The sequence below is a fragment of the Aplidium turbinatum genome, chromosome 15, assembly GCF_918807975.1.
Source record: "Aplidium turbinatum chromosome 15, kaAplTurb1.1, whole genome shotgun sequence".
Lineage (NCBI taxonomy): Eukaryota > Metazoa > Chordata > Ascidiacea > Aplousobranchia > Polyclinidae > Aplidium > Aplidium turbinatum.
Window position 1 is genome coordinate 17,171,593 of NC_137486.1, and position 14,388 is coordinate 17,185,980.

The window sequence follows — 14,388 nt, forward strand, 5'->3', positions numbered from 1 at the left end:
TACGACACACTGACTCCAACGCCATTGATCTTAACACATGAGTAATTGAATATTGACTATGGAACTGTTTTTCGAAAGCGAGTGCATACCGAGCTACTACCACAGCGAACTTGCAGTATCAGGCTAAGATCATTAGCATCTACATTTTAATAAGCAACAACCATGAGCTGCTAAATGCGAAACTCAATCTATTGCATTTTAAGATGTGTTGTACAGTGTTTGTTAAATTTTGAGCGTTTATCATGTAGTGTTAATATCGGGTCTGCTACTATTCGGTGAGTTCCTAACCTCTAAGCCCTAATCCTAACCCCTAACCCCTACCCCCTAACCCTAAAACGGCAATGGTAATTAGGCTATGATACCCAATAATTTAAAAAAAAAAATTGAAAAAATCATCGAATAGGGATCGGACTTACCGAATCGGACTCACCGAAACGGGCCATTCCGGTTAATATCGGTACCAGTAATTAAATTTTTGTATGAATATTTGAAATTAGATGAAATTGACATCGTAAAAGAACAGTCTCCAGATTATGATAAAAGAGAAGATCCCAAGTTGTATAAGTCAGTTATAACAGATCGTGGTCCACTATGTGAAAATTGGTTGGCAAATATTAAAAACTCTCCACCAGAGTCTCAAGGAAACATCATGTGTGCATATAAACTTTGTAAAGTAAGTGTGTTTATTCTCACTAATATTTTATCAAATTGTGTCGTGGTATTTACACATGGCTTTACAAGGCTGTGTTTTATTAGGCTGGCATGTTTAGACAAAGTTGTAGTGAAATTCTTGGTGATATGTCGAAAGGAATTGGTTGCATGATCCCAGGCAAAACCGTCATTTTTAATGTTTTACAGTCATTCAATGTTTGCACATATTGAATCAATGTAAAGATGGTGGAATTTTCTGTCTTGGAAGTTAATGGCACAATTTCACTTGTATGTTTTTTATCCACATGTTTGTGTGTGTTTTCAGGTAGAATTTAAATATTGGGGGATGCAATCCAAGATAGAAAAGTTTATTCACGACACAGGTAATTTTTGGAGCTTCAAGATTCTTGCAAAAGTGCTTCTGTTTGCACCCAGCAATACTTGAAGTATACATGACAGACCAGCAATGAACTATTTCAACTTGTTACATTAATCTGTATGTTGTACTCGTTTTCATATGCCACATTCTGGTCCGGACCCGCTTGATTTCTGTTTTGAATGTCATGTGCTACAGCTAAAGTGAGTCTTACATTGGCTGTGTAATTTAATGTGTTTTGCAACTCTGTAATGCAATTATGCACTAAACTTTCTTTGATATGCTTTCTTTCATATTTTCAGGGTTACGAAAAGTGATGTTGCGGGCGCACAAGCAAGCGTGGTGCTGGCAGGACGAGTGGTATGGTTTAACGATTAAGGATATAAGAAAACTGGAAAAGGAAACTCAACTTGCTTTACGGCTCAAATTTGGCGTACATGAATCAATGGAAGAACGTTTTACCGATTCCGAGGTAATCTAGTTATTAAATCAATTATTTATTTGATAAAACAATGTGTCAAGGTTTTTACGCTTGTGTCAATACTCAGTGAAATATGATGACATAATTGAAACACTTGTAATCATGATGATTCAACAAAAGAAGGGGGTGTATGCTTTTCTATGCTATGTTTGTGATCTGGCAAACTGCATAACCATTAACAAAAATTTTGACATTAACAAGTTTAAAATTTTTTCCAACTAATGAGTTTCATGCTCGATATTTCTACAGCTGTCCTGCAAATGTTGTATGTTTTCATTAAGAAGCATGAGGTTTTAAGAAAAATCTCGTAAGCAACTGAGTTACATACATGCATGGACTTGAATGACAATCTAAAATCACTGGTTGGATAGAATAGCTTTAAACTGCAGCACTTAATCTCTGTTGCGCCTCTATCACGGCGACATTTTAAAAGCATGTCAAACCTACTTTCCGATGAGGCTTTCTAAGTCCGATGGTAAGTGTTGCCATCAACCAAATGCTTTCCCGCAGGACGATACCACGCCAACGACAAGCAACGATTCGAAAATGAATGGTTCGTCCAACGAAGCAGCGTTTGGTCCGTCTTTGATTTCTCGGCAAAACAGTAAGCTCTAGCATGTGCATTCGACACAGTGTGCTTAGTTTGTTGAACTGTTTCAGCAAACGAAAAGACCTTTTAAATTTATACAAGCTGTCTATAAAAACTAAGCGTCCGCAACGGTGAACAACTGTTCGAAAAGCTATTCCGGTTATTATAGTTTATTTGCGTTTGTAAAATCCGCCCCTTTATGAAAACGTTTCTATATCCTGTTTCAAACAACAAATCAACCGTTTTTTACATTGATTCAACGTTTTCTGGCGTTAAATCAATGTAAAAAACGCTTGATTTTTCTGCCTGTGCACGTAGCATCAGCGTAATGACGATTGCACGTTAAAATAGATTTGTATCAAGACTTTAAGCAGCAATAGATTTATTTTCTCATTTAATACAGCAATCAATATATTGATTAGGATTTTGCATTTTTTAACTAATGAGTTTAATGAAATTTGACATTTTATCCCTGGGTTATCCGAAAAGCTACGCAAATTATAAATTTTTATATCTTTCCGAGGTGCCTTGAAAAAGCTGACAGTACGAAAACCTTCAACAACCTCTCTGCTGTCGATTCGTAGCAAATTCAGCAACCAAGAAGGTAAGAACGTTAACGAACCCCAGACAGCAAACCAATGCCTTTTTTACATTGATTCAATGTCTGCAGTACAAAAAAGACTGATTTTCTGACTAGTATGGTACTTTTCAGAGTTTTGTGCTAGTTAATTTTTTTCTCTTACAAGAAAGATTATTTCGCCCATTTTACTTAGTTATGGCATTTTATCGCAGCATATTTTTGGAGAATGTTTTTTTTCGTAATTGATTCTTTCAATTAGTTTTTATTCTAATGTTATATATAACGTCGTGGCGTACTTAATGATTCTAACTTTAATGGTGTAACTGAAGTTGTGTTTTTTTCACCACATTCAGGTTGGGCGTGCAGCAGGTGCAAGTTTTTTTCCTGTAGCGTTTGTGACACTATGCTCTGTTAAGCAATGCTGTTCCGCTGTTTACACAGCAAGCTCTTCGCAAAATTACAGCAGCCCTTATTTTTCAAGGATCGCTTATTGAAAAGTGTTTTTTATGATTTGCTACACCAGAAGCTACGCTGATTTTGAAGTCACATTGATCTGAACAGTCTTGTCGTTTATGTTCAGCGTTCGCTTTTAAAAGCAAGCTCGTCTTGTTTCAGGTCGTCTGGTTGAAACAAACTTTTTTGACAGCAGCATAGAAGGCATTCGACGATATAGCACCAATACAAGCTCCGATGATGACGAATTTTTCGACGCCACAGGTACACAGGTTACCTTGTTGCTGTGGTAGGTAGCCATCCAAACAAATACGATGCGTTGTGTACGACATATTGTGTGGCGCACGGCCACATATTATAACTTTATGTGGCATACCCTTGGTATCATAATCATCCATTCGTCTCTTCTTCAGTAGATGAGCTGGCGATTGTCTTCGCTAGCAGGGGTCCGTCAATTTTTGCAGCTCTTTCGCCATGTTTCCCGATTGTTGGGACCGGGTAGGATATAAAGTGCAAATTTACTATTGATTTACTTTGATCAAGCACCGGCTAGGAAAGGTTGGTTGTAGAATGCAGAATGATGGGTTCGTACCTTTATAAGTATTTTCATACGTTCTTGCTGGATTGGTCATGTAGTTCATGTTTACGGACTTGAACGGAGTGAACGTTTTAGCGGTGTTTGTGCTCGCATTACGTCGCGAAGCCTTTTTCTCAAATTTTAAATAAAGCGACTCAATATTTTGCTGAAGTTAAAAGCTTTTTATTTCATGATTAAAAAATCTTTGATTTTAATCGTAAAGTTGTTGTGGATTAGGGCCATTTCGAATATACAAAAGTATCTTTTTTAACATTGTTTCAATGTGTGGAAATCCATGCAATGTAAAAGAACGATCTTTTCGTAGCTGGTTAGCTAAATCAGGATTCTCTGAACATGCTTTCATCAGCAAATTGCGTTTGGCATTCAAAGAACCTGAAGGCTGAAGCGTTGACTTATCTCATTCCACAGCAGAAGAAAACATTTTTTCGTATTGATTTTATTGCTTAGCTTGCCGTGCATCAGCTTGAACAGCTCTGATTATGTTTGTTTAATTTCTAAGACCCTTTTAAGAAAAACATAAAACTTCATTAAACAAAAATGGCTCGAATATAATTGCAATTTTACTTGACCTTGTCTATGTGAAACCTTGTTTTTCTTGCTACGGTACTGTGGATGTCTGTGTAACCTCCATTGTCCAAGAAACCTTTACAGCCTGTTATTATTAGTCAAATAGACCAATAAATACCCAATAGGCTACTTGGCTTTGAGCGCTCTTAGTGGAGGCGATTATATTTATTGTATAGTTACAAGTGGTATGCAGTATGCACTGTAAAGCACAGTTTTGAGCGAACAAGTTTAATACATCCCATTGTTTCATAGACGAGCTCCCGCGAGGTTATTCCCCAGCAGACTACAACCTTCTCCCATCCACCCCCACTGCCTGGAACTCACTGGAGGATTTAGCCGAACCTGGTCTGCACGGTAGGATGGCGCAGAACTTTACAATAGATTTGTGCTTGGCGGCTTACTAGTTAGAGTGTCCGCCTCTGAATCAGTAGGCATGGGTTCACATAGAGGATTTTAAAAAGTGCTACTGGTTGTTGTCCCTGTTTGGCACTCAGCAAGAAATAGATTCAGGGTAATAATGTATGTTGTAGGTATATCTCTGTACGGCAGCGCCAACACTGTCTGCTTTGTAAAGCTCTGAGAGCAACGCATATGTGCAGTGGATACAGCGTTGTATGAAGCACATACATCAATAAATTATTACTATCATCACTTGGTCAATCCAATGTCCTGTATTAATAGTGATAACTAATGAAGGGGTCAGTCACACTCAGAGGCTTTCACTTGCAGCTAAGTATGTGGCACCGAAATACGCAACGAAACTGTATCGCCCCAGCGTTCACTACAGCAGCTCCACCGTGGAGAAGAAGGACTCTTTTCACATCATTCTTCTAGCGGAACACCGCATCTTCGCATCCAGCAAGATTGATATGATAGAGAAACTTGCACTTAAGGACTGAGCTCTTGTCGCCTACACATAAACACTCCTTGAGAGCTTTGCGATGGCGTTTGATCGATTAAGCTCAAAAACAAAGCTGGAATGCCACTTGTTGAAGCCTTGTGGTACCGGTAGTCTTGTCTTGTCTCACTTGCGTAGTCACCACAAAACAAATTCGTTTTAGATTTGATGCCAAGTGATCTGTCTTATTCTATGTTGTTTGTGAGAAATCTTCGAAATTTGATTCATCAGCATAAATAATAAATGAAGTTGATTTGGCGTCAACTTGGCTTGTCGCCGCTTAATTGCAAAAAATAAGCATTTTTTTTTCGCTCTAGCGCAGTCATCTACAATCATGAGCTGAAAGCTTTTGATTTACTGCTGGTTGAGTCACTGAGTCAGCCACAAGTTGCAATATCTTTTCCCAGGTCTTCCTGAAAAGAATGTAGAGCCAGATGAAAACCAACCGTGCATATGCAATGAGATGTACAACAACCACGAGGTAATAACTTTAAATTATTCATCAGACAATCTTTTTAGTTTAGCAGGCAAAAGCTGCCTCTCTAACGTCGCTCCAGCGTCCGACGACCTTTTAACGATCTAGAAAGAGCAACCTTCACTGTTTGACATTGATCAATTTTTAATATGAACATCTTGTCACCTCTGTGACGAGTCGTGTTGTGTCAAACCTCAGTTAATTCTTTTGTACACACCTGAAGATCAATATGTCATACAACCATGTTGTTTATTTTTTCATGAGCTTTTATTGAGGTCACTCGCTGTACTCTATAGTCTTCTCAAAATCCAGTTAGTTTATATATTTTTTCAGTTAATTTAACTTAGGATTTGCTTCAAACTGTATTTGTTTCTATAACTTTGGTGTTTAAAGAGGACAGCATCAAAATTAACCTAATTTTCAATTTATCTACTATTGATATTGTTTCTTTTACGTTAAAACACGTAAAAAGTATCAAAAATATCGGTCAAATTCAACTATGCTTTGTTTATTTTTCCAGCCCGGAACAGATGTGGCCTCGTCTTGTAAAATAAATATTTTATTTCTGGTATTGCACGGCGGCAATGCATTGGAGCTGTCAAACCAGGGCATGCAGTCTAACAAACAAGTAAGTCCACCCGCCAACCATTCCTTTGTGGTTAAAAAGCTACTGAAATGAGTAATAACTTTTTAACGCGTGATATGATTATGCAGTAATATCCAAATATGATATGTGAATATTTACAACTTTCCCAAGAAACGTGGGCATCTGCTAGCTGCCACAGCGCAACCAGCTACAATTATATAGCCTCTTGTAGTAGACTTATGGTGTAACTTTTTTTGGTAATGGTCTGTGGTCATCATTTTAAATTTCCTTTTGCCTTTTCTTCTATTTCTTTAGAATTTTATCTTTAGCCATTAATATAATTGGTAACGCAATTTGATTTCACGCTGCAGTTACGAAAATTCTTCCTTTTCACATGGATTCAGCGGCTGCAAAATATTGAATCAATGTGAAAAAAACGGGTTTTGCGAGCTGGTTTTTTTGGTCGTGCTTACCCGTTGTCAAGGTTTCGGGCAATGGATTTCTCCTCTACTTACCAAAGTTGGGATTTTTGCGTCGCTTAACGTTTCCGACATAAAAAGACAAACTTCGTCAACCGGTTGTGTTCAACTGATGTACGATCACTTTCCTCATATCTTCTGCGCGGTCTTTCTTTAGGTGAACTCTAAATTGATCCCATGCAGAAATGTTTCTAAACTATTACCCGTCGAGCAAAAATTGCCTTTTTTATGTCGCTACACGTTGAGATGATGCAGAAATGACTTTAGTTTTTATTGGTTAAAAAATGTCGAATTATTTCTGTCCTACTTTATTTCCAATTTTTTTTAAAATAGCTCTGTAAAAGGTTATAAAATTATTGAGTCACACAGCTATGCAAATAGAAACCTTACTCAAAAGTTTCTTAAACCATGGGCCTCAAATGATGTCACACTACGTCATTTTAAGTTTGCAAAACAAATTTAAACTAAAAATAGGTGGTCTAAACATTGTACAAACAGATGTGCCCATGAAAAATTATTTTCTGACACGGAATCACAGCATAAAAAAAGTAGGAACCTTGCCTTGCACGACCTGACCAGGAACATAGACAGCAAATCTCTCGCATTGCACCGATCTCCGATCTCCGATGTTGATTTGAACTTACATTATCTTTCGAAAATAAACAGTTCATTATCTTGTATATTGTTGTAGAGCGACTTCCACACACTGGAAACAACTTTCGAAAGTGTCATAAACGCCCATTACAAAGTAGCTATGGGCAGAGCGGCGATGCGGTTGGTGGCATGTCCTTCTGTTTGCAACGAAGCTTTCAAGTTGTTACAAAAGTAGGTCAAGATCGTTTCAAAAAGGTGTCCCCCATTTTTGGCGATCGTGATAAGTTTACAAAGTTTCATTGTACAGTAGATGTTAACCGTATCTAACTGCAACTGTTTTAAAGTAATCTTTTTATGGGCACGGCTTATTACGTCGTTCAGAGCCGACCACCAAAAGTGGTCGTTTTTACATCAATTCAACGTCGCTAGACATTAAAATGATGCGAATTTGAAAACTTTGCTGACCGAAACGTAACCTTTATAACAAAAAACATCCAAACGAGTTTGCTTTGCCCAAAATAGCGACCGATAGGTTATTGACTGCGGTGTCAAGTCTTTCGACTGCTGGTTCACTTCACAATCGTGTCTCTAGTGAAGCTAAAGACAAGACCTTTGTAATGTTATTATCGTGTTTGTTGTACTCAATGTTTTGCGTTTACTCATATATCCGGGTTGGCATTGCGTGCTTTTGCGACGCTGGTTTAAAATGCATTGAGCAGAGCATGTACAATTGTACAGTACATTGTACACATGTCCATTCATTTCCCACGATACGCGGTGGAAATGTGTGACTGATAAAAATTCACGCTTCCTTTGTGACGTCATTTTTACGTAGCCTATGCACTCGCACAAATTATCCTTTGAAATTGAAGCTTTTATAACTTTCGAAAATGAAAACTTTTGGTAGGACGTTTTAAAAAAAATTCTTTTTCTATTTCAGTTTAAGTCCATTCGGTCATGACTACGCGATAGCCGGTGAAAGAACCCTCTCCAGCGCCTTGGTATCTCTCTTCGCGACTTCATCGCAGTCATATCAAGATGCTGTCACTTCTCTCGTTGTATCTTGCAATCTGGTGTACGGCTCATTTATTGATTCGATCCAAGGAAAAGGCTTCGATGGACAGGTTGCTGAAGAAATGATGCCGTTCTCTGCATTATTTTACCATCTTGCAACGTTACTTTGTGTAAAAATTGAATATGGTTTTAAAATATTGAGCGTTTTTAATCTCAGCGCTGTAATATCTGCAAATTTTTCTGCAAAGAGCTCTCGAAAATAATTAAATTGCCTTTTTATGTATGAAATGTAGATCACAGCCATTAGATAGTTTGGAACGATAGCATTTTTACAGCTCAAAACCACCAAAACATGTAGTTAAAGCTTTACCATGTCACTGTTTATCCAGATTTAACCGAGACGTGTTTTTCCCGAAAAGGATCACTGCAGTTTAATTGAAGTTGTCACAATGTCACAGTTAGGTTAACACCACTGAGAAACTAGGCTGCAATTTCCTTGCCCTGTATACGAGCAAACCTTCTTTCAAATTAAGTAAAGCTAAATATTTTCTTATAATTCAACATTACAAAAGTTGCATCATTGCAAGCATGCTGTAATTTAATATGGCTCAAGCAAAAATAATTTACATTTTGTCTGCCGGTGTTACAGCAAAAGCCGTCATTTTTACATTGATTCAACGTCTGTAGACGGTCAAATGTGGTATCATCACTTATTCTCAGGTATGCATCATCAGCGACACAATCGGAAGCGTAATGGGATACGACATGCTGTCCAGATGTTCTGTGCCACCAAGCAGCGCGTACAGTAGTCGCCGTGGCAGTTCACTCAGCAATCACGAGGTTCAACTTCTATTAGGTTTTAACTTAGCCAGCAAAATCGCTATTTTTTATCGTTTTATCGTCGTGAGAAGTTGAAACGATGTAAAAATAGCAACTTCTATTGACTGGGAAAAAACAACTAGCGGTGTCATTTTTTATGAGTTTCGCTTTTCTGTTTGTGTGGATTGCACTTTGTTTTCCTGACATTTTAATTCAACAATGTTCAAATAGTAGAGTAACAATCTTGCAGTTGCATGGACGATTAAAGAGGTGGTAATTTTTTCGCTTTTAATTTATCAGCGATTAAGCTCCGATGATTTGTGGAAGCATCCAATCAGTGGTTCTTCACCGAAGGTTCTTGAATTCCTTTAGAAGCCTGTGGACAGTTGTTAAGGGGTCCGTGAATGTACTGAGCTTAAAAAAGTTTAATTTTTACATATTTAAGAACAATTTCAAAAACTGTACTTTGGGTCACTCTCAAATGTTAGAGTCCGCAAACTTAATAATTTTTTGAAAGGGCTCCTGGACCACATAAAGGTTGAGAACCACTGATTTGAAATGTCTTCGAAATCTTTTGAGTTTATTTCAAATCTTTTCATGTTCCACAATCGACATTTTTTTCTTTGCATGATCAACTCACTAACAGGGTTGCTTTCCAATTATATTTTGGTATGCTCTTTCTACGTGTTGGTACGTTAAATCAACATAAAGTTGTATGAAACCTTTCCTTCCTGATTCTAAGGAGGACGACGATGACCACCCTTCAAGTGTACCAAGCTCCCCTAGTTTAAAGGTGTCACCCCCTCAGCAACAATGGGACTTCGGTTCCACTTCAAACGGAAACAGTTCTAGAAGGGGTTCGGCCATCTCACTGGGAGGGAACTACCCTTCTCAAGGCACTGACACTTCTCTTTTGTCCGTGGTATCGGCACGACACTCACCACAATCCCTGGCACCTCAGCGAAGGTCAAGCACAAATTGCTGTCTGGACACTCAGGTTAGCGTTGCCGGAAAAAAAGGTGCTTTTGTGTTGTGGTCCGATACGTCCTTTGTTTCCAAGATCAGCGCCACGTCCAAGCAGCCTTGGTGTTGATCCAAACTTTAAGCGATATTTTGCCAGTTCGATCGGCAACCACTGAGGTCATTGTAACTTTTAATCAAAATTTATCAATAGGGATTAACGATCTAAGTCTCGCTTATTCTGTTCGTTATGAATCACACAAAATCAAGAATGCATTAAAGATATCCGTGAAATATCACTTCAGTATTATCACCCATATCTTTCACGTTTTATGATTTGATAATTCCAAAAATGGTTTTTCTTTTAAAGTTTGCATAATTTTATTTTCATTTTTATGTTGGACTGATTACTCGTTTTTGTCACTCAAACATGTTTTTTAAAAATCCATAACGTTCGATTTATTTTGCTTTTAAACATAAAGACAATGCATTAACGACGGAAATTTTCATTTTTCTTACTATTTATTGGCTCCAATATATTCAATATTTCCTAAACACGCTTGTTATCCGCTAATATTCTTCCGACGAAGGTGGTTTTAAGAAGAGAATACCTTCCCAATTTTGCAACATCTATGGCTCGTTGTCAACGAGAAGCGAGCTTCGAATTCTAGTCATATTTTAACACAAAGAAGTTAAACATCCTTTGTGTTGCGATAGGGTTTTATTTTGCAATTAGAAAGCTGAACTTACAGTAAAACAGCACTGTGTTAAACGTATTACAAGTAACTTGTCACTTTGTCAGTCTATTGTTGATTTTATTAACATTTAGTGCTTATTTTTAAATTGTGGTAAAAAGTAGAACCCGAATTGACTTCACACAATTTAAAGCTGAATCTTTTTAACTTCTTGCTCCGTCTTCACCAATCTTTGGAGTGTTTCCCTTCACGTAATTTGTAGCCCTTGATCATTCTTCTCGGGTAGCAAAAAGAAAATATGCATTTAATTTTTCGCTCCTTTTTTATATTTTAATTTTGTTAATTGATGTTTTCACTAACTGTAGTCCCAGTGATCTGCAATCATTGCAATAAGTTTTGCTTTCAAAACCAGTAATAATTATAGAATCAGTTTATACTGCCCCCCCCTCCAACAAATCGCTTGAAAATTTTAGTGGTGTGGTAGACTTCCTTGCCTTGCTCAAAACTTTTAGAACCTAATCAAGAAATACTGACGTCATCTTTGTTTGTTGTGCAACCAGCCATGATTTGTCTTCACAGAAAGTACCAAGTTGTTATGGCAACGATAGGCCGTCCCACCAGCCACTACCGACGCGTCAGTTCTCTCAAATGACCACGCCCGATACCTCCCTCAAACTCGACTTCGAAGTAACAGAGTTCTTCATGTTCGGTTCGTTTTGCTTTTATTTTTGTCAGAATATTTTTATTCCTGCCCGTGGCAGTCAACATCATTTTTGCGATTTTCCTTGCAGTAATATATTTTAATTGTTTACAAAGCGCTTCACAACGAATTTGGGATTGCTTGAACCATGTGACAATTTAAAGGGCTTTTGTGATATTAAATTGTATTTGCAGTATGAAGACGTCAGGCAAGTCATTAAGATTCTGGAAAGCTTCTCTTGTGAAGGCCACAAAATTTACAAATATTGGCCGAAAAACAAGAAATTGATTTTAAAATTGAAATTTACTTAATGGTACTCGGGCCTGAAAGCTTGATAACAATTATTTAAATGGATCCGCATTTACAAAAATTGTTTTATTTCAATGTTTTATCCGATGTAAAATTATTTCAGGTTCCCCATTGGGCTTGGTACTTGCCATGAGACAGTTGTCTTCATGCAATAATTCGACCCTGACGTCACCAAGTGCGGTTGGCCAAACTCACACTCCACCGAAACCGGCATGTCACCACATCTATAACCTTTTCTACACAGCCGACTCGTCCTCATCTCGGATTGAGCCTCTTCTTGATATGAGGTGGATGAGAACGATTTTGGTTTGTTGCTGCAATCTGATTCATTGCAGAATTTTTGAACGCCAGATGCTAGTCTCCTGTTCTGTAAGCATAGTTTTCTCTATGCTTATAAGTAATGTATGCTTTATGATTTCTTGTATGATTTCTCTATGCTTGTTTGTGCCGCTGTACATCTCCTTTTTGTTATTATTTTTATTTATGGCGACAACGGCCTCCAGTTATTATTATAGGTTCGCACGTTGGCAAGGCTTTTGTGTAGGTTGCTATGTTATTGATATTTCCTATTGTCTGTTTATGTGTGGAAGGAAGCTACTGCGTGATATGAACATCGGTTAGATTAGTTTTTAGCCTTTATTTCTACCATCTTGACATCAGCACAACAGATTTATTAAACTGACACCATCAAGCAAGCCGAATAAAATATCTGATTTTATCGAATCAAATCTAGAAGAAATTTGAAATTCTCAAAGAATTTTTCACAAGTTCTTGTATTTCAGGTTTTGTCGATTCCCTCCCGTCACTGTCGTCAAGTATCAGACATTTCCTCTTGGAAACGGCCAATCCATTGCCATAGGTGGGTGGCCTGGTTCTTTGTCTGCCGGAATAACATTACCAAAGTCTTTTAAAGTTAACCTGCAATCGGCTTTGCTCACCCAACTAAAACAAATCACTTTCGCCGGGGACAGTGCAAGACGCGTTTTTTTGATAGTCATAAACGTATCATTCCAATAGAAAACTCACGCAAACTTTTCATGGACTCATCCACGACTTTAAGTTTTCTAGCTACTGATGCCCGATTGTGCTCCAGTCATCCCTGACAGCATAGTGCAGTGTTTCTTAACCTTTCTAGCGCTCGTACCCTTTGAGCTTTCATGAAATTTTCTCGTACCCCCTGTCTACAATGGCCGACGGAAGCAAATAAAATTGTAATAATAGGAATTAAACTCAGTGTATTTATAACTTACGTGTTGAATGCCGAGAGCTCTGACGTAACGCACGTCACATATGCATCAAAAACAGTCTTGTAAGTTCAACAAGATTTATCTGTCAATCTACGAATGGCTTTTTTGTTGCTGCTTTTCGTCAATGATTAGGATTGAAACGAGATACAGTACTTGCTTTGAGATAGACACACGCATATTATCTCTTGGATCCAAACGATTGCCCGACTTAGTTTTGATGTTTACAAGAGTTAACCCAGTTTCACATGGGTAGGTTGTCGCAAAAAGCACAAGGATTTCTAAATTTTTTTTTTCTAACTGGGGAAATGTGTTGATGAAGTTGAATGAGTTTCGCTTTTAGCAGCATGATCGTTGCTTACTTCACAGTGTAGATTCAAACGATCTGTTATAGCCTGATGCTGCGGGTTCTTTTTGGGTTCCAAAAAGCGGGTTCCAAAAAGAACCCGCAGCATCAGGCTATAACAGATCGTTTGAATTTACACTATGAAGTAAGAAATGTGTTGAGTTGTGCACACCAAAAGGCATCCAACTGCATTGGATCAAAATTCATTTTGCTTTTACTACTAGCTTTGATTTCAATAAGATAGTTTTTCATTTGGTCATTATTATCCATAGAATGTAGGCTAAAAATAAATGGGTCTTGGATCCATCCCTGAGAAGTAGAAACCTCTCCAACATATAGACATATAGAAAAGTGACTTGTTACGCATTCTTCACACTAGTGGCGTACCGTGACCACTTTGACAGGGTGTTCAGTGACGGCAAAGCAACAGCGGGGGGTCTGGGGGGCCTCCCCCAGAAAATTTTCAAAGTTAACATTGAATTTGGTGCGTTCTGAGAGCATTTTCAGCACAAATTCTGAACATAAACAGAACTGACAAAAATAGTGTCGGAATGGAGAAGAATACAAAATAGATATTTATTTGACAGCGCCTATTGAATGAAAGACTTAATAATATCAAACATTAAGTTGTATTTCTAAAGTCACATACTTCAGTTCAGTTTTTATTTCCGACCATCAAAACGAACAATATTACTTGCCATAACACAGCAGGAGTCTGAAAAAACGCGAAAGTTAAAGCGTGCTCGAGATGGAAATGATTTACTTCATGCAAGGATTAGGCACGGTCGCAACACCTTGAGAAATGTACAAGTACAAGCGAATTAAAAACAAACAGGTGAAAGTTCAAACAAAAAACAATAGCAAAGCAACTCGATAATAAACAAGAAAAGAAAGTCGATTGCTATGTTGGTCGGCTGTACTTTTCTCCGCCGTACTCCTTGGTAAAAATGAAAATGTTTAACACCTCGACTACA

The 14,388-nt window shown here is 37.8% G+C and overlaps 1 protein-coding gene across 1 annotated transcript in view; it reads left to right on the forward strand.

The window, feature by feature from the left end:
- The window catches only part of LOC145783880 (membrane-associated phosphatidylinositol transfer protein 2-like), a 37,856-nt gene that overhangs the window by 10,289 nt on the left and 13,179 nt on the right, over positions 1-14,388 (forward strand). The window contains exons 4-19 of the mRNA XM_082595638.1: positions 498-673; positions 977-1,034; positions 1,330-1,499; positions 2,019-2,112; positions 2,621-2,701; positions 3,293-3,394; positions 4,548-4,649; positions 5,601-5,674; positions 6,189-6,296; positions 7,425-7,558; positions 8,268-8,451; positions 9,062-9,181; positions 9,903-10,157; positions 11,395-11,524; positions 11,928-12,111; positions 12,607-12,683. Coding sequence (XP_082451764.1) covers positions 498-673; positions 977-1,034; positions 1,330-1,499; positions 2,019-2,112; positions 2,621-2,701; positions 3,293-3,394; positions 4,548-4,649; positions 5,601-5,674; positions 6,189-6,296; positions 7,425-7,558; positions 8,268-8,451; positions 9,062-9,181; positions 9,903-10,157; positions 11,395-11,524; positions 11,928-12,111; positions 12,607-12,683 — 2,049 coding nt within the window. The remainder of the gene's footprint in view (positions 1-497; positions 674-976; positions 1,035-1,329; positions 1,500-2,018; positions 2,113-2,620; positions 2,702-3,292; positions 3,395-4,547; positions 4,650-5,600; positions 5,675-6,188; positions 6,297-7,424; positions 7,559-8,267; positions 8,452-9,061; positions 9,182-9,902; positions 10,158-11,394; positions 11,525-11,927; positions 12,112-12,606; positions 12,684-14,388) is intronic.